Source organism: Cinclus cinclus, chromosome 13, assembly GCF_963662255.1.
Source record: "Cinclus cinclus chromosome 13, bCinCin1.1, whole genome shotgun sequence".
Taxonomy (NCBI): Eukaryota; Metazoa; Chordata; class Aves; order Passeriformes; family Cinclidae; genus Cinclus; species Cinclus cinclus.
In genome coordinates this window covers 8,375,316-8,400,883 of record NC_085058.1, presented here as the reverse complement: position 1 = coordinate 8,400,883, position 25,568 = coordinate 8,375,316, and the positions used below count along the sequence as shown (strand labels likewise).

Here is a 25,568-nt window from a genome sequence, read left to right as displayed (position 1 = left end):
GCAAAGTATAGGTTTTCTTCCAGATGCTTTTATGAAATGGCTTGACACCTTCTCAAGCTCAGACTCAGGCTTCTGTGATCTTGACAGTGTATCTTTAAGTGTCTTTGTTTCCAGTCACATTATTGTAAATGTGGACTTACATTTTCTTGGCTATACGGTATAGTATATTTGCTGTTATACTTAAGGCTTAAAATTCTACCTCACTAAATTCCAAGGTTTTTGTCTGATGCTTGATTTCTCCACTGGTTCACCTTCATGAACTTGGGGAGTCAAAATGTATGCTGTTTCTCAAAAACTTTTTCATTTGGTTTTTTTCTCCCCCCACTCTGCTTTATGTGTTAGAGAGTTTCTTTTCCCTTGAAAGATCTTAATACTAAGGTATTAATGATCTTCTAAATATCAGAGTAATATGAATTTGTTGCAATTGGGTTATCTTAATTGTACACGTATAAAGATACATGACAATCATCAACATCATGAAAGGATACTGACCTCAGGCTGATCTTGGAATTTGTTTTCAAGAGGGTCAAAATTTGCTAGACACCTTGTGATACAGTAAATGATCAAAAATAATTTTTCTTAACATTTTTTGCCATATTCTTAGGAAAGCTGTCACACTTGCCATGTTTTATTTGCTCATGAGAGTTAACACCTCAGTTACACACTGTGTAACTCAGATTAATTGTGTTCTGGTGGCTGAATTGGCAGTTTTCTGTATGATAGAGTTGTAATACAGTTGGTAACAGTAGCTGTTGCCTGTGAGGCTGTATTAGAGTATTTTTGACCTGGTGTGTGCAGTCTTGTGACACTGGCCTTGATTTGGTGTGTGTGTGTGTGTATATATATATATATATATATATATATGTATATATAAAAGTGTGTGGTTATATAAACCAGTTGAGTCATAACTGAAGTAACCACAGGAAAATTTGCCAGTAGAAAGGATTATTATGATAGCTGGTACTGTGGGGCTGAGACTTGCATTGTTAGAGCTATTCAGCCTGATACTTCATGGCTCAGCACAGAGAGGGGGATAAGCAGCATGATGCAATTTAATAGCAGTTTAACTGTGTGTGTTTGCGTGTGAATAAAAGCTCTGGGTTGTACCCCTGCTAAAGGCTTCATCTCTAAGCTGGTGTACTTTTTTCACATTTGTAACCAGGGAGGCTTCAAAATATACTCTGTGGGTATGCATGTAAATATTCTTTGTGTAGAGGATAAATTATGAATATCAGCATTTTAATTTTTATAAAAATTTTAACCTTAAATTGGATCAAATAATAATATTAAAACTTGTATTAATGTAGGGAATTTTGGGGCAGCATTGTGAAAAATAGCTTTACTGTGTAGTGCTCTGAGCACCTCAGTGCATTTGTAAGAAAGTTCCTTTTTTAATAGTTTAAATGCTAATTATGATAGCTTTTGTCATTATTTTGACAGTTTTTTTCATTAAGTTCAAGCTTATGCTTGAACTGCCTCAGTAACTATACATAACTAACAAATGCTTGTTACATACAGTATTATAAATATGCTCTTCTCTCTGAACAGTACCTGATGTACTTTTCCTGGCAAGATGTGTGTAGCAACGTGCAGTTTTCTGGTTTAGTACAGTTTGTGTGGGAAATGTCAGTTCCAATTTTATTTTGAGTGGGTTGTGTTGTATTTGAAGTGTCCAGGTCATGCCAGGTCACTCGGTGTGTTCGGTGACATGATTTAGAGTTTAGGAAGCAGAGAATATGAGGAAAGAGAAGCAGGTAGTGTCTGACATTTCTGTAAGGGCACTGCTCTTACAGGAATTAATAACCCAATGTTGTTCTTAGGGAACATAGGTCTTATTGCAAGAAATGAATAGGATTATTTGTGAAATCAAGTTAAAAGTAGTAATTGCCTTTTTTTAAATAGCAAATTGTATTTAGGTAATGAGTTGAAACAAATCTAAACCATACTTGATAGTTATACAGGAACCGTATTGCCAGTACTGAATTTTGATGCTAATAGAGACTTTTAAAACAAATTCAAGCTTTTTGTTCAGTTTTCCTGAACTAGTATGCTTCCCCCCCATTTTCTTCTGAATTTACACAATGTCTTTTGTTGCTTTACAAAAAGTTCTTTGAGCATGCACCCTGAAGTTTTATTCTGTCCAGAAAAAATACTGTTCATGCAAAATAATTTTCTGTATGATAATATAGGTTTTAAACAGCTCTACATATAGGGAGAATTCAATTTGCTGATAGTTAAGTTGCAACTAATTTTTAATACCTGCCAATGTCAGTATTTGTCTAAGTTTTGATTATTGCCCAGGTAAATTGTGTATGTGCTGTACATTCCTCCAATTTGAATAATTTTGTTTTTCTGAAGTTTTAATTGTGATTACCTGTTTTATAGATAGAAATTAATTTTAGATCATGTATCTTCTGAATATTATTCAAATAAGTTCCACAATGACTGGCATAGTAGGTATTTATTCTTTGCTGTGTCAGATAATTATGCTCTGGGAATCTCCAGGATAAACAATATTTCAAAAATGAAAAATTAATTTATTTACTGCTATTAATAATCACTGTTGATATTTCAAACAGATCCTACAAACTGATCTTTGCAAAGATTAATTTTTGAATGGAAGCCAGTGTTTTATGGGTACTAATTGAGGTAACCAATGTTGCCAATGGGGAAAGATATGAAAACTAGTAGGTTAGCCCATGAGAAATCTCTATTTTACACTGTGCAATGGATGAAGGGCTCAGTCTGTGACACCATGGCTCAATACTGGGAGGAGAGTGAGCGGCATTGTGCAATTTAATAAAATTATTTTGGGAAGTTTCCTGAACTAACTGTAAAGTCCAGAGTTGGTACCAGATGACAGACTCACGATGGCATTTCTGTGACATATCCACAGCTCTTCCATTTGTTTTCTCTGGAGCAAGGGTACAAGAAAGGATACTGCTCTGCTGATCTCACTGATGCCTCTACTAAGCAATTCTGTTACTGGGGAGGAACTCTGCTTTTGATCTTGAGGGATAGGGGGCAACTTGGTATCTGTATGCTGCAAGGCAATTAGTGCTTTCTCCAATAAACAGCATGCATTAGGATCTGAAATTTTTTTTTGTCCTCCATGCTTGCACTTCCCCTTGCTTTTCCTTTATCATGGAGTGTGAGTGGAGATAAAGTTCTCTATTTATGTAATTTTAAATGAAAGTGGTTTATATTTTGCCTAACTATAATGTTGCATCTGAATTTATCTCAATGGCACTTAAGTGGTTAGACTATTGGTAGGTTGCCTGCCTTTCATTTCTCTTCTCAATTTGATTAATGCTCTCAGCTTTGGATATTTTAAGCCTACCACTTTGTATCTATTGTCAAAGCTGCTTTTGGTTTTGAGTGTCAGTCTGGTCCTCCTGTCATCTGTGTGTTCTCCCACTCCCTGGGTAATAAATGCGTGGAACTTTCTTGTCTTCATTTATTTATTTATGTATTTATTTATTTATTATGTTATTGAAAATATTACTTCTAGTATAAAAAGAGAATTTTTGTTTTAATTGAAAACAACAAGAAGAGGACGAGAACTAGTCTTAACCTATTGAAAATTAAAATATTTGAGTACAGTATTTCTCCATCAAATATTACTCTTTTCATCTCCTTACTAGAAAGTCTAGACCTAAAATATAATTTTGGGTAATAATTGGAATCATACTTTATGATAGACTTTTGCAATATATGGCCTAATGGTAGATTGATTTGTTTGTGTGTCTGACATGCAAAACGCAATCAGCGCTGTTATGGTTTGTGCTGTAGGTTTTTTGTAATTGATTTCAGATGTTGAATCTTATCTGAAGGAATATCATTACTCTGAAACAAAATTGGATAAAGAAGCTATAAAAGACAGAAACTCATACCTTGAGTACCTAGTATAACAATCTACAATGTGATTTTTTTTGTCAAATCATTTATTTGATCAACATCATAGCAGATGGTAACCCTATAAAGTATATTATAGTGTTTACACGAACATCAGAGCCTGTGTCTCTCGAAATAAGTTTTAAATATAGTCTTCTTTGTCTTATGCCAGCAAGAGCAACCTTCATTTCAGTTTGATTCTAAGATCAAATTTTTTTTTATTAGATGAATGTTTGGATCTGTTTCTTCAGAATGAACACATATGTTGAAATAATGAGACAACACGTTTCTTCAGGTTTTCTTCTAGAATAACTTGAAATCTCACAGTAGCATCATAAAAGTGATGTTAAACAAAGCCTGTTTAGAATCTGCTGCATAAAGCCAGAAAGCATCCTCCTGACTTGGCCGTGTCTCCCCGAGGTGAGTGAGGAGCACGCAGCCTTTCCTGCATGCTGGCCAAGCTCCTGGGTTTGGGCTGGCCAAGGTCAGGAGTGTCCTTGCTGGGACAGCAGCAGTGTCCCAGTGAGTGCTGTGGAGGTGCCCTGTGAGCCAGCCCAGCCCCACATTGCCAGCTGAGCCTGCTCCAACAAACATCATACACAGAGAATTACTCCCTAATTAAACTGCAGCATATGTGCTGTAGAAGTATTCAATTTTGATTGAGAACTATGAAATCAGGAGTCATTTCAATTACTTTCCATCCTCAGTGTCTACTAGAAAAAGGAAGTGGGGGTAGAGCCTTGTTATACTTCTGTCTGTCTGAATGCATGTGTCTGTGTTACTGGACCTTTATAACAACACAGTTCAATTTCCACCTTTTTGGCTTTACCTACAGAGGCTGCGATATTGCAGCCTTGCTCTGCACATTTTTCAGTGCTCTGCTAACTGTAACAGCTTTCCTGTGCCCTTTAACATCCATGATGAGTTAATGCATGCTGGAATTGGTCACTGCATTTCCTTGTGGAACATGTTGTACAAAGGTGATGATGCCCCTAGTTCCTCTGTTCTCTTTTGCTTTTCCCAGGAAAATGCTAGAACACTTTTCATGACACTTCTGCTTTGAGGCTTTATTGAATTTATTACCATAGATGTTACCATGTTCTTTGTTACCAAGTGTTCCCCACTTGAGGGATTTTTCATTAAAAAGGGAATCTGATGGTCCTGGTTCTGTCAGGTAGAGTTACTTTTGGCTGTGTTAAGGTGTACATTGTTTGTGCCCATGCTGCTAGATGTGGTCTGGGTCTTGTTCTCATCCAACATTTGTGTTGTTTTCATCTGTCATCCATGGAAAACACATTAGCATACAAAGCAGAGTGGGTTCCTTGAACACTGTGGTACAGCACACGTCTGATTTCCTGGTGGAGTGTTGCTGGCTACCTGGGGCAGCACTTGTTTGGTTTCTCATGTTGATGGAGACCAAGGGCAGCAGGGGTATCGTTCCAAATCAAATCCAGATGTCAAGCAGCAGGAAGTCAGAGTGCTGGTGTTCTGTGTGCAATATATATATGATTTCTTTTTTCTCGTAGCCTTCACAGAGCATCTGAAATGTGAAAGCATCTTCCTTGTGTGAAAATTTTGTGTAAGAGATAGGTCTACATGTAAGACTGTTTGGGGCTCTTAAGAATAAAAAAATGCTGCATGAAAAGGAGGAAAAAGACACCTGGCAGGAAAAAGGAAGTTTACTATTCTAGCTAACTGTACTGAGCTTTTTTAGAACAAAAGAATTCTGTGAACTAGTCAGGAATTAATTTTTAACTCAAATTTTTCAGTAGCATGTTTTGCTGATTGGCATCTGAACACTCTCTGCATAACCATTATCTAGTGACATATTTCCTGATATGGGTTGATATAACCTAAAGTATCTTAAACTTCCCCAAGGACTTTGTCTTGCAGTAAGATATTGTCTTCTCCCCCCACATATGTCTCTTTTGAAACTAAGGCAATGGAAGACTTGTTATGATAATGATTGGATTACTAGCACTGTTGTTTCTAGCAGAAAAGAGTCAATTGTGCCAAAAGATTACTTTTGCCTTTGTCAGTGCCAGCCACGACTCTTTGCTCAGCTCCTGGACCAGATGCAATGAAACAACAACAATACTGTCAGCTGCAAAACACAGTAAACTTCCCCAAACTGCTGGCTCAATATAGTGGTGGTTTTGCATTTTCAAAGAGCATTCTTCAACCTTGAGGATCTTTCCTGCAGTACACAAAAAGTGTAGTTTTTATTTGAGTGATTTACTGTACTTTCAGTTTAACATTACTTTCTGCAGGCTTTGTCAAAACATTATTTTATAACTTCATAAAGCATATTTCTTAAGGAAATAATGATTTGAATAGTAATAATCTGTAGGTAGTTATTTACAGTATTGGGCTATATGTGATTTTGCAGTATGGCTATATGAAACACGAAAATTTTATAGTTGCATAATATGCATAAAATTTTAAAATTTTAAGGTGAGGATTTAGAGATGATTGTATGGAGTAGCTTGCATTCTACTCTTATTTATAAATTGGGACACTTAGTTCTTATTTATAAATTATGACATTATGAGAGTTCATATGTAGTTTATAATATATATGACATAAAAAATTGATGCTTTATATCAAAGCTCTTTATGAGAAAAGTTTGTGTCACAGGGAAGTAATGAGTTGCATTTTGTAGACCAGAGAGCTTTGAAACCTGCAGGTTAGTATGGAAGTGTTCCACAAGTGACAAAAAAATGTCTTGTGAAGTCAGGAACCCAATTGTTAGAATAGTAGCAGCCTTATCCTACATGAAGGAATTAGCTATAGGAATTCAGGTCCTTTTGTAATTAGCTGTTTGGGAATGTGGTTTAAAGGTAGTTTGACTAATTAAATTTGGATAGAAATTGGATAATACATGGGGTATATATTCTGATAGTGTTTAAAGATCTCCCTATCTTTATCTCCCTATCTTTTCCTTCCCGTTTCTCTTGTGAGCTGTAACCTGGATTTGCATAAAGGGAACTGATTCTAAAAGAACCGTTACGGAGTGTAAAAACATATTACTGTTTTAGTAGGGGAGAGACCATGATTCTCTGTGGGTTTTTTAAGCCACTGAAATATTACCAATCTGTCTTGCCTTTTTTCTCCATTATGCTAAAATATCTTGCGTGTCACATAAAGGCCAAGTAGGGGAAATAATTTTGCACATTTTACAATACTTAAGCAAGACACAAGAGCAAAGAGTAGCTAACAAGTATGTGTTTTACAGTATGTGCTGCAATATTTCAGTGCTTGCTTGAGATGCAGATAAATCAGGCTGCTCAAAAAGCCATGATGCTCACATCGTTGTGCTTGTTTTGTTACTCATGCTAATTTCTTATGGATTGGGTTGGGCAGACAGCAGATTGGCAAATTCCTTGGCTTTTTATGCTCCTGTTTTCAGCAGCTGCAGGTGTCCAAATGAACAGGTTCCTCTGTAGCCAGCTTAATTAATAAGGAAGCTGTTAATCTTAAATTTTCCTTTTAGAAACATTAAGTATATGAAAGATGAATTTACTTAAAGTGTATGGAAGTGGATGAATATTTTTTTCAGGTTGCATCAGAGAACACTGTTTGTGCTATCATTTCTTACGGGTTTGTGTTTTTCTTTTATTGCTAGGTATGGATGAGCGAACAGGCACCACATCCTGGGGAACGAGCGGCCAGCCAAGTCCTTCCTATGAATCTTCAAGGGTAAGATACCCGTGTAATAATTCATAGTGAAAGTTTATGGGAATACACAGTGCAAATCAGCAGATGATTTGGCTAAGTTTTTGAAGGGAAACTCTTAAGTATGCAGATTAGTATCTTTTAGAGATTTTAGTGACTTTGAGGGGCTACAGCAGCAGTTTGGATTTCTGAAACTAAAATACATATAGGCTGAGAATTCATGAAAATAAACCATAGGTAACTGTATGCTTGAATGATGAGTATGTATTTTATTTAACACATACTCAGAAAATGAAACTGGAATTTGTGATATTTGGAGGAGGTTTATTGGCAAAGTGCGGGGAACACTTGCCTCCCTGTTAGCATTAACCAGCTATAGTATGTGCTATGTCATGATGTTGAAGAGAGGCTTTTCTTTCTGAGTACTTTCCTCCTGTTCTTGTTTCAGCTTCATCCATCCCACTTATTGAGCTGAAGGTTCTTGATAGTATCTGATATCCTAAAATAACATGACCCTTTTCAAACTCAATGGTCAAAGCAAGCTTCCCTGTAGTTGCTCACATTCCCTTTCATCTACTCCATTTTCTTATGAATATTTACTCCCTAAATGGACAATGAGCTGAGTACCTAATCTAGATATATGCAGTGTACCTGATGTTCTGATTTTAGTGCCTTTGAGTCAGAGACCTGTGTTAGCACTTGCACCTTTGCATCTTTCTTGTGCTGTGGAATGAGATGGGTAGGCTGCAAGACCTTGTTCAGCTCACTGGTTGTTATTATGGCCTCTGCCTTACTTTGGAAGACAGCAGTAGAAAGTTTTCTCATGAAGTCCTGATTTTTCCATTGGTCGTTACTAAATACATTATAATAAATGTAGAAGTACTCTATGTTTTGAAGAAATACTTCTGCGCAACATGAATATTAGGCTTTCTTTTAAAATTTCCTGCATAACTTGGGTCATGGAGCTGAACCTTCACATGCCTCCTCTGCATTTGAAATGGAATCATACTATGCAGTTTTGTGTAACTCAAATTTTTATCATGTGTTTGGTGTTTTGACTCTCACTTTCTATGTTCCTGATCAATTTTAATCAATTATGAGTTAAGGTGACCTAACTGGTCACAGTGAGCCTTGTGTATTAGCCTTTTTTAAATTTTTTTTTTATTTTTAAAAAGGCTGTAAAGAATGGTAATCTGAAATGTAATTTAGGTGACAAGAGTTTCCATTTAAAGAAAACTCAATTCTTTTTCACAGGATAACTTCATTCCTGTGTTCTCCCCAGAGAAGTGAACACTAGAAATATATATTCTCTGTATATAGAATGGGTAAGGATTAAGAGCCACAAATTAATTTGTCCTGTGGCTGGTATTTTCTGTATAAAAAGTAGAACACGATAATTTCTCTTCTGAATTCACTGAAAAAGCAGTGGACTTGGTTTACTGGTTTAAATCAAGCTTACATGCATGAATTTTGGCTACGATGCATGGTCTTTAGTTTTTGGTTTTCTTACAACTGATGAGGCAAATTAATGATTTGGGATTTTTAATAACAGTGACTTCTGTCTACTCTTATGTGTGCTGCTAGACCAGATGTCTCTGAGAAAGAGCTAAAATGTGTGTCTGAGTCTGTATTGTGAGAGTATATATTGCTTTCTTGGAAGGCAGGGCAAATAATGCACAGTCTTTTACATTTCTAGGTTATTCCTTGTGTTGATTAAACAGAGTTTAAGTATGATGTAATTGTCTTACATGTTCAACTTTCTAATCCACTGCTTTCCTTCATTATTTCAATATAGAATGTTATTCTTGTCCTAACTGCTCTTACTTCTTGTTTGTCTGTTTACAGGAAAATGGCAGCCTTCATGGAAAAAGCTCAGACCTCTCCACAGACATAGAAAAGTTGAAATCTCAAGAGGTATCACTTATTCTTTTTATATTGTGTGTGATTTTCAGGGTTTTTCTTAAGTCCATGTGTAGCCTACTACTGGAGTTTTCTGTTAAAGGTCACAATATAGTGTCAAAATTATTAAGAATTTAAAGTGCTGGCTCACTGTTGGTTAGAATTTCCAAAGACACAGAAAGATAAGCAGTTTTCAAGTGAATAGAATTGGAATTTGGTGCTAGTTTAATGCATACCTGTTGAAGGCTAATGAAAAAAATGGTGGAATACTGGCTAAAGGATATTTTTCTTTCCCAAATCCTGCTGAAGGTCTGTTCAGTTCAGTATAAATGGTCTGACTGTGGCCAGCAATGATGCATAAGGTAAGAGTGTAAGTATAGGGCAAATATTTTGCCACCTTTACTGTGTACTCTCCTGGCAAAAATCCCAGCTCTTGGCTTAGATTTCCTGGACAGAGCCAGCCTTTAGGACATGGTTCTCATAGCTATTGATGGGCTTGCTCTCTACTGTTTGTGAGTTTTTCTGGCTTTGGTTACAGTTTTGGCAACAATTGCAAGGATTTTGTGCTAAAACTTACTGATTTTTTTGTTTTAGGTGTGCCTCCCAGTGATGTATCTGATTTCCTCCATGTTCCAGTGTTCCAAATAGTCACTGATGTACTTCATAATTTTTATTCTTTCCCTGCAATCACCTTTATTTATGTGCCACTTCTGTGTTCAACCAAGCTGAAGTATTGCACTGGTGTCTGTATAGTAACTGCTCCTAACCTGTGGTTAGCTCTTGGTGCAGTTCCCTGAATCTTTCTTCTTCTTCTGTATAACTTCAGAGTTAGGGTCATTATGACTGCAAGCACTAGTCAAGAGGAGGGTATACCATAAGTTTCTGCCTCACATAATGATAGATTCATTCTCTGTTCTTTTCTGACTTGATGCTAAGTCATGCAATTTTTTAATTGCCACTTAGCTCTGGCACTTATACTGTCATACAAGTGATACTGTTTTAAAAACTATGTAGAAAAGTAATATTTTCTTGTACATTGCACCATAGGTACCACGTTGTTATGACATTGTTATTTTTAAGCATGTTCATTTTGTATTTTGCACCAAATTTTATCTGCTCTTTTCTTACCAATTTCATGGAGAATTTGGTTTGCAACTCTGCACTAACTTTTAGTTAGGATTATTTAAAAAAAAATTGCTATCAGCAAACTTTACGGTATTTGTTTACCCACTCTTTGATTTATTCATGGAATGATTGAAGAGTGCTGGTATGGGTAGGGTTTTTTTTGGGAATTGGGGAAAACATATTGCTAACTTCTTTTCACTGTGAAAATGTATGTTCCTGTGGTACACGCATTTGTGTATACATGCTGTGGGGTTGGGTATTTGTCATGTGCTTTAATCTTTTCATCAATAATTCAGACAGGAACCTTCTCTCTTATATAATAGCAGTTTATTTTATTTTATGAGTCTCTGGTAATACCTTATTGAAAACTAAACCATTCTTACTTCAGTAGTGTTTTGAAGTAACATTAAAGGCTAGGAATCAGCAGGCTTGAGAACCTCATATAGGAACCTTGTCTTTTCATTACCTAATGGGAAGTAGTTTTCTAACACTGAAAGAACAGCAGGTATTTGAATTTGCTGTGATGATCTTAGATTTGTGAAAAGGTACAAACTGAGACATTAGTGGCTTCTGTGAGCAAAATCTCTTTTGTATAGGCCAACTGTTTTGTTAGAAAAATGAATAATATGAAAAGATACCTACCTTGGGGTGTGAAGGAAAAAGTAAGAAAGCTTTGTTGTTTATAGGAATAATTCAGGAATGGTAGTTAGCAGTCACTGGAATTCTGTGATGTGCTGGTGGCTTTCCTTATTCTTGAATGGTTGTACTGAAGTCCATATGCAATACCAAGTTTGTCTCTTGTGGGGCTTGTTTTTCTTCCTAGTCTCCAATCTTGTTTTACCTTTGTATGTGCAGCAGTGGTGGGTTTTCAATGAATATTTTTCGTTGATGTATGCAAGTCTCTCCCTTATCTGGGTGATATAGAGCTACATATATTTTTGCATGTGTTCATAATGCCTTGCACTAGAAGAGGAGCTCTTAGTGTTTTCCAGAGGATGGTAAAACTGCCTTTTGAAAGTCTTGCTCTCCTGAGCTCTTTGAAGCAAATTCTGAGGTACTTGACTCGAGTACCATGTATTCTGAACAATGATTTATTGCCCTACAGCACCTGAAAGTTTTGTCTTCCTGTTGTGAGATGATACTGAACTTTTTAGCTTTCCTGCGGTATTTGCGAGTTTTAATTTATACTCATAATGTAGCAGCAAATTGGTATAATCACTTTTTTGGGAGTAAGCATTCTATTATAATTAAACATTTTTTCAGTTATAGTTGTTCTTGTGGTGTGGCTAATGATTGCTGTTTCATGAAGAATAATGCTCTGCGAGGTTTTCTTTTGTTGTTTTGGTTTTGTTGTAACATAAAAGGAGCAATAAAAGGAGCAAGTCAGTTTTTGATCTGTTCAGATTGCAGTCTCCAAACAAACATATCTGAAATGTTTTTCATAAGACATTTCCTTGATGGGTTTCCTTTTGATACATACACACATAATAATTGTAACTGTTAAAAATTTAGCATAAATTAGCTGAGGCATTTTTCTTCCAAAATCTGAACTGTGGGTGTTTCAAATAATTTGCAGCATATACATTACACTAAAAGCTGTGAGTGTACATTTTGACCTGTTTTAACATGAATCTAGCTTCAGTACTGAGGATGCAGTTTACCCTCCTGTTCCTTTACATCACTCTGCTATGTATTTAATTGAAGCCAAAGTGGCTTCAGTGAAGATGGCACTGTAAGATTAAATGGTTTTGTAGCATCAGACAACAGGTTGTTCCCTCTACTACATGTAAAATGCTCAGACATAAATTGGAATCTGGAATACTCTATGCCCAAACTATACTCTCCTCACCCAAAGTAGTACTTTCAATTTGCAAAGAAGTCAAAAAATAGTAATGAGATAGCAGGTTTTGAAATAGTATTTTATACCTCTTAATCTCAGGTACATAACAAGAAGGGAAGCTGTTAAATAGCAAAACCAGACAGGAGGGGCACAGAAACACAGTAAGTGTTATCAAGTCTGTTGTATTTGTGTCCTTTTTGTCCTCTGATTTTTTTTTAATTCAGGGGAGGGAGGGTGTTTGGTGTTTCTGCTGCTTGTTATTTGCTTTTCCTGATGTATTCTACAAGGTAGCAGATGATTCACTGTGGAATTAAAGCCCAAATTAAATATTCCATATTCAGTGCTCAGGACACTTGCAAATGCAGCCTACTTTGTAATTTGATTCTTAAGCAGCATTTTTCAAAGCAAGTTCTGTTTTTTAAATTCTGAGTGCTTTAGTCAGGTTTTCAATTTTTTTCTTTAAGTGTTTGTTGTTAGTCTGTTGGCTATACTTGTATCATTTTATCTCCTGGTTTATAGCTTAGCAAAGACTAGAAAAATCTGGTTTCAATCATACGAATTTTTCATTTCAGCTATATTGGAGAAGTGGATCTTTTGGTTGTGGTTTTTGTTTTGTTTTTATTGCAACTACCTACCACATTGAAATTAGCATTGAAGTCTGTCCACAAATTAGTTTTCCATGTGGCCTGGGAATTGTCCCGTTGCATATCATGGTGATTATTTGTCTCACAGGAGTTTAGAGAGGTGTAACTGGCTATAGGGTTTAGCTGTTTAAAATCAGATTTGTCACTCAGTAACTTAACTTCTTGGAAGTGGATTTAGAGCTGGAGAAAATGATGTTTATTAAAAGATAAAAGCATCCAAATAAATTTGAAAAAAGAAACTGTATTTTCAATTGTTCTCCATTCCTGCACACATGGTTTTCATGTGTTTCAAGTTGATATGGGAAAATAAGCTAATGAATAGTTTTAGAACTCTGTTACAAAGCATTACTTAGGGTGACACTTAGAGGATACTTGTGAAAGCTGTCTTTGACTTTTCCCAATAATATGTGAAATCTGGGGTAGCAGTACCTGCTTTTGCCCCACCATGTAGCAGGTGACCAAATAACACAAAAAGTTGCATTTCTGTCTTTAGAATATTTTAGTTGAACGTTAACACTTGCTGATGGTTATGAGAAGGGAATTGTAATGAAAGCTAGAAAGCTCCTTGCTTCTGGTGCAATTGGGTGGTCTCCATCAACAAACTGCATTTATTCCTTTGTTTAAGGAGTATTGTACAAGCTTCTTGCACAACTGAGGGATATGGGTTGAAATACTGGCTGTTCTCAGGGGGCTGGGAGGTGTCAGGCATGGAGCCTGCACAGGGAGATGTGTTTGTTTCCTGGCACATCAGACAGGTCTGTTTGGTACCTTAGCTTCTGGATTGTAGCAGGCAAATGACAGTAACATGGATGAAACAGTGTAAGGAGTGTGGGGAGACTCCCATCATCATTCATCTGCTCCAGACTTTGTAGAATTATTTTGGTCATTGCTTGGGAACAACATTGTTCCCACTGATTGTTTGCTGCAAGGTACTCCATGATTTAAATGGAGTTGTGGCCATGACCTGTGATGATGTGATGTTTCTTGATGTTCTGTTAAGATCAATGAACATAGTGCAAGTGACCTTCATGGCAAAAAGAAGAGTACTCTTATCAGGATTTATTTTTACCTTACCTTAATTTTTGCAACGTTCTTCCTGATCTGTGTGTTCAGTAGACCAAGCCAGGTTTTTGGATCTCTAGTCTTTCCACTAGAAGCCATTGACAGATACATAGATTGAATAACTAAAAATACTCTTATTTTCATTTTTTTTTCCCCCGAAGGTTGTGTGTTTCTGGGAGCATTCAGGATCATATAATCCATAATCTTTTAAATTCAGTAGGACATGTTGGTGTGGCTGTTGTACAGAGCCTGTTGTCTAACCTTCAGTCAGTGACTCAGCACAGTGTTCCTGGATGTAGTCAGTCTCTGTGGTCTGTCCGTCTGTCTCTCACCGCCTCTGCATCTCGCTTTCCTTCCTCACTTCCCCCCACCCTCCTTGTGTTTTTTCCTTTCTTGTTTGTCTTTAGAACTTTCAGATTAATTTGGAGAGCCATATAATTAAAAAAGTGGATTTTAGCAGTAGCTTTAGTGGTTCATTTACACATTAGTCATTTGGATGACTGTTGCCTGATTCATAAGTTCGTTGCCGAATTTAGCTTGCTAGGGACCTCAGTATTCCTGAGCTTTAAACAATTAATATTTGTTATTTAAAGTCAGCCAAACTATAAAACTCAAGGAATTGAAAGCAGCATTCATTAAGTTTAATCTTTTGGTCTGCAGCCATGTCAAACTGAGAACTCAGCCATTCATTTCAGTGGAATTATAATGTCTTAAGTTTAAAGGCTGTAATTGAGCTATATTGTAAATTGCTAAAATGCAAATATGTGCTTAGTGATCTGGCAGCTTGGTTACGAGCCTTAGATTTTGGTCTGTTCCCAGGGACTTGTGTAGGAGAGGGCTTGGGGCTGAGGGAGGAGAAACAAAGAAAACCCCTGTTATCTCTAGTCTAGTGGACTAGAGCAAATGCAGTGCTGTGCAGTACTAAATTGTACAGGGAGGACAACTCTATAAGTTTAGTATGAATTCAATAAATGCTTAGGAAAATCTGTGTGCCAAGTAGTGACAATGTCTTCTTGATTTTTCACATTTTACCTTTAAGTGGAAGCAAGACATTTTGCTTACTTGAAAACAAAAACCCCATGACTTGAGTTAGGGTCAGGAGTACGATTTTGCTTGTGCATGGACAAATGCTGGTGTGTGACTTCAGATTCAATTTCTAAGGGACAGTGGTTTTATGTTTTTGAAAAGGAAGTAAATAAAGAGGATGAATCCCACAGAAAACCTGGAACCAGTGCAATGAGAAAAGGTAAGGAGAGTAAAGTGGGAAAGGTTTTTGACTTCTTAGGTGAGTTCTGTAATTAACTTTAACCAGAATGACAGAACTTTAACGCTCATTGAAAGATACTGAGTTTTAGGAGGTTAATTACCACTTGTTTATTAAATGGGGCATAGGCTTATTGTGTCAGGCCTTCTTTCATGATTTGGTAGGATAAACATGCCAAGTAAGAATGTGTTTACTCTGAGTGTATGGGTTGGGGGTTTTTTCCATTTTTGTCTTCTGAGTCTTCTAGAATAATACATTATGTAACATGCTTTTCAGGTGTCCTGTGTACAAGTATTTATGAGTTTGTAATATAGTGTCAGGTTTTTAATTGGTTTGGCTGTGTTAGCACCCCTGTGCTTGGAAAATCCTGACACAGCTAGAACCTAAATCACTTTGGTACTTGGGGCATTTTACCCAGAAGAAGTAGAAATGGATATTATTCTGAATTGGTGGACTTTGTTCATTGGAATTATTAGAGAACATCACTCTAATCCAGTGAAATCCTTGAAAAACGAATACAGTTACAGCAGAGCATTCATTCAATGTTGAGAGTGCCTTCACTACTCAGTTAAATTGCTGCACTAATTAGTGGTAGTTTTTCTGCTGTATTTCATAACAGGTATTATTAGTAGACAATTTGTAGATGTATCTGACTTGGTCTTTCTGATCACAAACATTATGTCAGACTGAAATCCAGGGAGAAGCCTGTGCAAAGTGAACAGAATGCTGTAAGGGAACAGTTAACCCCAATTGCACTTTATTTGGGCTATAACACTACAAAAAGAAACTTTGTCTTCCTTTGGGAAAGTTAAAACTTGTTTTTGTAATAGCTATGTAAGAGGTTGGAACGAGCAAGACAGTTTTGAGTTTACAGCTATGTCATCTAATCATGTTCAAAATCAGTTTTCTTTCTGCAAACCGAAGAATGCCCTGAGCTATCTGCAGTCCCTTCAGAGCAGAGTGCTTAGAACAGGAAATAAATTTGTCCAGTAACTCCTATTTTGTGGACTTTTTGCCAGTTATTTGCTAAACACTCCAACTGTGCACTCTGATGTATGCTAATCCATTGGTAGGTTTGTTGAGGAGCCACAGAGGCAGAAGTAGGGATGTCTATTCAGCATGGAACTTCTCTTTCCAGCCTTTCTGTGCTAAACGTGCCTGCAGGTAGCAGGAGGTAGAAATGCTCCAAAGGGCTTTGGAAGCCAACTTGTTGCCCAAAGAATGACATCACCAGCCAGAATATGTACCATCAAATAGCTCTTCCCAAGAGGAGAGAGTAACTTTTGGCATGACTGATTAGTTCCTTTTCCTGCTTGGAGTCTGTATCAGTCCAACTGTATTTAAGCAAGCTTCGGTAGATTAGTCTTCAAAATTGTCAGGAACTGAGATTTCTTGCCTTTCTCAGAAAGGAGGAATGAAATTTGGCATTGTGTATTACTGAGTGCTGCTTAAAACAGATTTGATAAGGGGCTCTGATAGAATTTTGTATAAATCCTTCCCTGCCATCTTCTGCTGCTTTTTCCATGAGGGATGAGTTCATGTGCTAGCTGATTGTGTTTTCTCTTAATTACTCAGTCGCACAAGTGGGGTGTGTCTTAAAAACCACTATCCTTCATTAGTATTCCAGACTTTTTAAGGCTCTCAACTGTGTTATTCTTTGAGCAGTAAGCATATATTGTCAATTTGCACTATTATATTTGTTAAATATATTTTTTTGAGCTTTGATTGTATGACTAGAAGCTTCTAGCTTTCCAGAAGCTACTGAAAGCTTCTGAAATTTTGTCTGTGATTGGTTGCAGCTCTTCCCAGTAGCAGTACTTTGTTGTTTACTCTGTAGGTTAACAATATGGATGCAAAAGCAAGGAATGGTATCAGAAATGCAATTTTATTTGAAGTACAGCTTAAATGTGAAGAATGCTCTGAAAAAACTGTGTAATTTAAATCACTGTCTTTAGAGCTCTTCTGATTTTTCTTAATTTGCTTTTGTGAAGTGCAAAAGTTGTGAAATCAAAACTGCATGTGTTTATGGTCATTTAATATTCATTTAGTGTGGGTGAGTTATATGTAGAAATCAGCCCAGGGTTTCTAATCCCAAACAAAACTGTGGCCTGAGTTGATAATTCATGCCTGAACACTGAGACTCTGAATTAATGGTGTCAGGCATGGTGGCCAAGGTAAGAGCTCTTTCTATTGGTACACTACAGGTGAAAGCATAGGTTACAATTCACACAGGTGTGAATTCTTTAGTGGCAAATAATGAAATGCCTGATACAATTAATTTTAGGAATTGCACTGAGGTCCAGAAAAAACAATTCTACTTAAAGGCCTTGTGTATCCCTTAGTGTATTTTCACCCTGTATACCAGATGTTTTATTTTTAATGGCTTTGGTGTTGTGAAGGATAACCCTGAGTATTTTCCATTAAGTAGTTGAGTTGTCTGGTAGTGTAGAAGTACAACTTGGATGTGGTGGTAATTGGTTGCAAGTGCATTTTGGGAAACTGAGAGGGGAAATGAAATGACCATGATGTCAAGCATTCCTTGAAGGAAATTTGATGATAGAAGGAAAAGTATTCCTTTTTGTATAAACCATCCACCCAGTTTTCCAATTCCTCTATTTTGTGAGGGAGATATGCAGTATTAAAATGGGGAGGACCATTAAGAATCCTGTGCATTAGGTAGATTGTGTTGTATGATGTGCAACTGTATGTGAAATGAGTCTTACTGGTGTTATGTTTTCAATATTTATCTTCTTTACTCTGCAGCTAAAGATGTCTTAAAGATTTCAGTTTCTGGGCCTCGTTTGGGTGCCACTTGCTGAATGTCTGAGATATGGATCCTCTTTTATCACTGATAGTGTCCTTTACAGTTTCTTTCTTTTAAAATAAAGTATAGCTAAAGTCTTAGGGAAAATGGTTTTAAAAGACAGCCACGATAAGGAGTAAAAGCAGAGACAAAAGTATAAAGCTACCTACTTAGGAACTTTGATTTTAGTCATGTATTTGCAAATTTTTGTTTCTTTATTCAGCAGATTTAATTTCTTCCTTGTTTCATTTCAGCATAAAAATAAACCACATGTGGTGACCTTAGCTAGGAGCCACTCCATTTCCTCAGCAGCTGCTGTTCCACGCTGCTTGTCTGACAGATGGGGCTAGGTCATGGTTTCCAGAGGACACCCTTGTGGTCATAAGCAAGTTGTAAATGTCACTAAGATTGTTCCTGAATGCCCGTCACAAGCGTATCGCCGATTCTGAAGCAGATAAAGGCAGCCCAAGATTCAGTGGGGAGCTGGGTCTCGGGAATGCTGCTGTGCAGCCGCAGCAGTGTGCCACGCATCCGTAAGTGGCAGTGCTGTGACAGTTCTCCAGCCCTCACTTAGCAGCCCTTTGGTAGAACTGACAGCGCGCCTGCAAAGACAGGGAGGCCTGTTTCAGCCCCATTAATGTTGTCTTCAGTGTGAGCCCGAGGTCTGGAGAAATGATAAATGTTCAATGATTGATGATTTTATAGTCCCAGGGCACTTGGGATGGTTTCTGGTAGCTGCGAACAATTTTCCCTCCTCCCTTAATTAGGCCTGAGCTTTAGGTTTCTGAACGAGAAGTGACTAGTTGTGAATTGTAAGATAAGGTTTACACAACGTTTTTCAAAACTTCGGCTACGCAGGCAGTACAATTTTGAGTGCCAGCTCTTTCATGTTTTGGTACAGAATAAGTGATTCAGTGTGTGCATTTGGTAAGTCTGAAGGGCAAATGGCACATTCATACCTCTGTTTGGAAAAGCTGATGGGACTTCGAGATGTCTCAAGGAGAGATTTACATAACTGGGTTAATTAAAGAATACATGCATCCAAGGACTTCTTTGTTTTCCATCTCCTCTGCCTTTGGTGGAAGCTTTCAATAAGCCAGTGTTTCCTGACTGTATAAGGGTTGATCCAAGTCTGGTAAGCTGGCTGTGCTAATGGTAGAAAAATATATAAAAGTCTTTTTGTTTCAGTCCTTGTTTGCAACTTGGATGACAAAGTTGTTTATTTAATCACTATATGGAAGTAAACCTTTTGTCAGTGAGCTATGCTGGTTAGTAATGTGATAGTGTCAAAATGTCTATTAATCTGTAACATTAATAGCAGGCTGCAAGAAGAAATAGAATTTGTTCTTCTCATCCACACCAATGTTTTTTCTTAACATCAGTGACTGTTCCTGAACTTCTTTCTGCCTTTTTTTTCCTAAGCTTTCCGTTTGTATTAATAAAAAAATCTGTTGCAAGTTCTTCAGACTAATTTTACTCTCTGTGGTTAGTGACTTATCACTAAGAGGATTCAAATATCAAAATATCTCTATATTATTCAATTTTTAGGAATCCTGTCCATGAGGACACAGCTTATTAAGAAACTATGTCGTTTCTTTTTGATGGGAAGAAAGTAATATGTGGGCAGAGAGTAATTTCTGTGAAATAGACCTGAAAGCCAACTTTTGTGATTAATGACCAATTGTGACTCTGCACATTTAATTAGGAAAGTGTCATTACACTCAATTAGCAGGGCTGCCAAATAATCTGTTTAATACTCTGGTCTTTTTTTCTCTAGGGTTTTGCAGACAGTCCTCATTACAGTGATCACTTGAATGACAGTCGATTAGGGCCTCATGAAGGATTGTCCCCGACACCTTTCATGAACTCAAATCTGATGGGTAAGTAGGTAATTCTTTACGAGTATCCCCTCAAAGCCTCTTTGGTCAGAAAGAGACATTTTTCATTCCCTTGTCTAGGCCTGACATGTCAAGCATCTGGAAGTTGCTCTGTTTCTCATAGCAACACTGACTTTCCTATTCAGATCTTTTTGCGTTGGGCGAGCTCCTCATAAAGACCATTATCCAGGACTTTTTAGAAGAAGGAAATATCAACATTTTCTTAAGTTGATCTAGAAAGCTGATATATTTTGTTTTGATGTAAATTCTAAATTATTTTAAAGATTATTTTTCCTTACTTTTGTTTGAGAAGACATTTATAGCAATTTTTTAGTTGTGCATTTAATTTTTTTTCTAACATTCAGTTCTTGAGCTACCTACCAATTTACTGTGGGCTTCTTTTCAGGTAATAATTTGAGGGCTTGCTTCTTGGTTTTAATTTCCTAATGTCTTTGATATTTGTTCTATTAGAAACTTAGTCACTTTTAAGAAATAGATGAAAACTTCTGCTTTCAGACCTGTTTTACATGTTCTGCTTTTGAAACTAGGAAAAACAAGCAAGCAAAGGGTGTATTATATTGTGGCCTTAGGTATTGAAAGCTTTTTTTCATTGCCTACACTTCGTGTTACCTGAAACATGTTAATGTGCTGATGGCATTGGATGAAAAATCTCCTTTTGTGTGTTCCAGTTGAGAACATAAAACTGTTGGTTTCAAAATATTTAAACTGGCAATAAATGGTCTTGGAACCATTTTTGTTTTGTACCTTAGATTTCAGGGAGATGGAGTATTTGTTGTGAATTTGTACATTTCACATTGTTTCACTTCTGTATTCCCCATCTTGTAGACATGACCTATTTTGTGATCTCAGTATTGTCCTTTTAAGACATAGCCATGGTAATCTAAGTGGATTACCTAAATCCAAATCCTGGTGGTCTGCAATTTCTTTTGGAAATCTTTCTACTTTGCTCAGTCTTTGTTTACTACTTTAATTTTCTCTGAAACAGAGACAGATAAAGCTCAGCTCTTGCTGGAAACAAAATTTTGTTTGAACTACATATGTGAAGCTGAAAACAGGAAATTTTTAAATGCTCATCTCTGTAGACTTTGATTAGAGAGAGGACATGTCAATTGGTCAATGACCCTTCTATCTGAAGACAGCAAATCAGAATGTAGCAGGTATTTTGATAAAGCAAACTTCCCCCAAATGCTCTTTCAAGCATGTTGTCTTCTTTCTTTTTTAGCAGAAAGCTAAAAAGACAAGTTACTTCACTTGATTCTCCAGTGTTTTGATCAGTAGCATGTATGGAATGTCTCTAGGCTTTGTAGCCGATACTGATTTTATTTTACAAAAATATATAGCAAAGTTTGATTTTTGTTTTTTAATTTGTCTTACCAAAGGTAAATTGATTGCTCATGTTTTTAATTTACGCCGTCCAATTTCTTAACAATATATGCCTTTAAATATATGACAAAAATAATTGGTGCAACTATATCTTCTTGGCTTTTCATTTTTATTGAACGGATGACTCTATTAGACATAATAGAATTACATCATTAATACAGATTTGAGAAGAAGCCTCCATTTAGATGGTTTTGTAGAGAGGATTAACAAATTGCAAGATATGTATGTGTCAGTCACCCAAAGCAGCTGAGAACTGAAATAGTTTTGTAAAGCTTTGTGGCTAAGAGTTCTTAGGGATTTTATTTTCTTGGAGCAAAAGTACTTAATTTCATTCTATATGCAGCCAAGAATTACAGAAAGCTTTCAGTATATATCTGTAAGATATGTTCACATCACAACTCTAAAAGTATGCCTTTAAAAGTAGTCCACTTATGTTTTTTGACTTGTCATAGCAAATAATTATGTTCATTTATACCTTCACATCCTTAATTTTTGCATTTGTACTTTATTTGATGGTGAACATTTGGAGAAAGGAATAATAAAGGCTCCATGAAAACATAGAATAGTAGGTTTCTGTGTGGTACTGCTGTGTTTATAGTTTCGATATCTGTTGCTGAAAAGAAAAATAATAATTACTTTAAAGATTTTTTAGACAAAACAATGTTATACATTTTTTTTAATATCAAATTGTGCATATGTTCCCATAAACAGAATGAGCACATTTATTTTATTAGATAATGTAGACATACGATATTTAAGGCATTGGTTCATTATTTTGTGATCTTTGGAGTTTAAAAGGAGATAGAGGAGGATAAGAATGTGAACTTCATGAGCTTATAGGAAATATCTCACTAGCTAATAACAGTGATTGAGCATCTGGGGTTCCACAACCAAGATCTAAGAAATACATCCCTTCCCAAAATTTTATCATGACTGAAATACATTTCTGCAATAGTTAAAAACTATTAAAAAAGAAGAAGAGAAAGCGACAACATATTTCACCATTGCTGTCAACACTTAAGAGTACCATTAAAAGAAAGAATTGTGTGTCAAGGGGATGTTGTTGTTTTGTGTATTATGTTCAACCGTAAGCATATTTGCCTGAAGAGATAGGGGATTATAAAGTGCCACTGTCTTTCATGATGGAGCTCTCAAACATTTTAATGATCTTGTACATTGCAAAAGAGAGAAATTTTGTCTAACAAGAGTTGATAATGATTCAATAATGAACAATTTACCACAGAAAGATGCATTTCCATATTCATTTAGACATTTTTTGAAGTGTTTTGCAAAGGAAGTAAAGCTATTATGCTGGATTGGTTAGTGTTCTTCACTAATGAATTCCAGAATTATCGTGTTGATTTGGTAGTATAAAAAAAGAAGGGCCGTTACTTATATTTTGAGTGAAACCACTGAATCGTCTTGGGACCAGCATAGTCTGTTGGTATCCATAGAGATATGTAGCAAATCAGGCTAAGATATATTGGTGGTATTGTAGCTCCATTTAGACTTGATAATCTTTGCTTATTCAACACTTCTCTTTTAATTACATTCTAGAAAACTATTCACAAGGATATGAGATTCTTTTCTCTGTAATTATGCTGCCTTCTAGTACTCTGCACTTGCAAGGAGAGGTCAGTTTTTGCCAGGACCCTTCAAGCATGTGGTATTGTACTGTCTGTTTTACTGTTCCCTGGACTTTATTCTCCCGAGCTTTTTTACTACTAGTTCTTGAGAAGAAAGAAAGAAAGCAGATTATTCTTGAATATAGCTTGAAGGTGTTTTTGTTACTCTGTCTTGAAAATTTAAAGTGGGTGAATTACTTTATTTTGTGTGCCTGTCTTTCCACAAGAGGTAGAAAGGATAACAGCCAAACTTTCGTGCTCCACGTTCATCGTCTGTGTACTGCACAAGGTTGCATATGACAAAAAGTTGTTAAAAAATTTAGTCAATAGTGAGTGAGAGGACACTGGTTGAATATCAGTTTGCCATGTTGAAATCAGTCCCTTGAAGTAGGAAGAGAGATCATTCTTCCAAGTTTTTTTCTAATATATTTCCTTGTTTTCTCATTATTTCTTTAGCTAGTTCCTTTAAAGTTTGATTAGGTTACGTTTTAGAGCTCAAGGTGTTTCTGAACTAGCAACAGGGTTTGGAGACTTGTCAATGAAATCAGAGATTCTGAATTTATGAAAATAGAGAATTTTAGGTTATCTGCCTCATTTACTCACTGATTCCAATAGATCAGCTGCAGGTTGTAGTTACAGTTTATTTTATATCATCTGGTGATTTTGTAACACGCACCTCTGTTAGAATCCTGGTGCCTTTCCCTTTCTTTCTAACAGGCTTCTGCTGGGTAATGCTATGATGCTTTCTTATGGCCAGCATTAAGAGATGGACTGACCATGCAGAGAAGTCAAGACACAATAGTTGGTATTTACAAGGTGGGAGTAGAAACTCGTTACAGTAATTAGAGCTATAAATTATTCAGATTGTTAATAAAAATATAGCTTTCTACTGTTTATAATGTGAATATAAAGGTTGTCTGATTCTTCTGTTTGAAATAAACATGTGAAAGAACCAAAGGTAGTCCTGGCAAAGGGAAGCAGAGTATTACATGTTGGGGTTTTTGCAGTGTAATTCCTTTGGTTGCACTTGCTGTGCTTGGGTGGTTTGTCATCCAGAATCACAAAACAGGGTTTCTGAGTAAATTACATCTACATACACCATGAATTTTACCTTCTGTTACTGTTTAGTGGTCTTGTTCCAGTGTAGCAGGGGTGAAGAGGTTATGGGCTATGTAGAAACTACTGTGTGAAGAGTGGCAGGAGCAGAGAGGGGCTTCATGGGTAGAAGCCAAGTTTTAAGAATTTTCAAAGCTACTCTTTGGGTTACTGTGAAACTCACAATGGACTTTGTGTATTAATCATATGAATGAGAGATCAATATCAGGATTGGGATGCCTTTTGGTTTTAGAGTTACTGTTCATTTAATTGACTCAATTGCCTGATTGTGCAGGTTTCTAAGAATGGCTGGGCTTCTGCCAGTGCATCTTTCAAACTGAAATTACTGTCTTAATTTTTATTGTAAAAATATATTATTTGACTTGTAATTCAAGGGCTCCAGTTGGCTTGGATAGAGTAGGTACTTTTAAAGGGGAGCATTGGAGGGGCAGTTTTTGAAGCGACGTGGAGGATAGTGGAAGCCTCTGTAAGAATTCCAGTACTGATACAGTTCCTGGACAGCTCATGTAAGCCTTTAAAATCATAATTTGTGAAAGGTTATTCTCAGTAAAAAGGACAGGCTTTTGAACTTTAAAATACAATTAATAGGTGTTGTACATCCGAATTGGTACTCAGTTAAGAATCTTAACTAATCTGCAGAAAATTTGCTAGTTTTCTTCCTCAGTAACCCTTTAATAAAAGAATTTTGGAATTAAAGGGAGAGAACTTGTTATCAAATGACTTTATAATGGTGAAGGCAATAATAGGAAACTGGCAAGGGTAAATAGTTATTAAAATAGCACACATTAAGAATGATGCCATTATAGTTTTTGCTAGGAATCTTGTCTTAATTACCTTTTAGGAAGGGAGAGGGCAGATGCAAGTAGGGAGTTGGCAGACCCTCTATTTGTCCAAAATAATAGTTAGGTTTCCTTGAATTGCTTTCTATAGTCATTAATATTTCAACACATGAAGAAAAAAACTCAGGCATCACAATGGAAATTATCTCCAGAGATATGAGTAATAGCAAGATTGATCTGAAATAATTTATATGCAGTTACATTGTGATTAACTTGGAGAATGGTGGGGACAGAGTATTTGATATCCTTTGGAGAATTCATTAAGAAGAAAGAGGAAAATGTTAAAAGAAGAAAATGACAAAACAGTGACATAAAAGACTATCACAAGTGCTTTAGTCCAACTCATTTTACAGGGCAGTAAGTTGAAAGAAAATTGTAAAAGGATACCTGGTAGGCTTCACATTCTGCATAGTTATCTGTCAAATATTACTGAGTTTATAAAAACTTTGCCCAGTAAAAACCCCGTGAGTATAAGGTCATCCACAGTTACAATAAATACTT

The 25,568-nt window shown here is 36.4% G+C and overlaps 1 protein-coding gene across 1 annotated transcript in view; it reads left to right on the top strand.

The window, feature by feature from the left end:
• TCF12 (transcription factor 12) overlaps positions 1-25,568 on the top strand; it is a 158,633-nt gene that overhangs the window by 32,678 nt on the left and 100,387 nt on the right. The window contains exons 3-5 of the mRNA XM_062501752.1: positions 7,520-7,593; positions 9,415-9,483; positions 19,984-20,086. Of these exons, the coding sequence (XP_062357736.1) occupies positions 7,520-7,593; positions 9,415-9,483; positions 19,984-20,086 (246 nt within the window). The remainder of the gene's footprint in view (positions 1-7,519; positions 7,594-9,414; positions 9,484-19,983; positions 20,087-25,568) is intronic.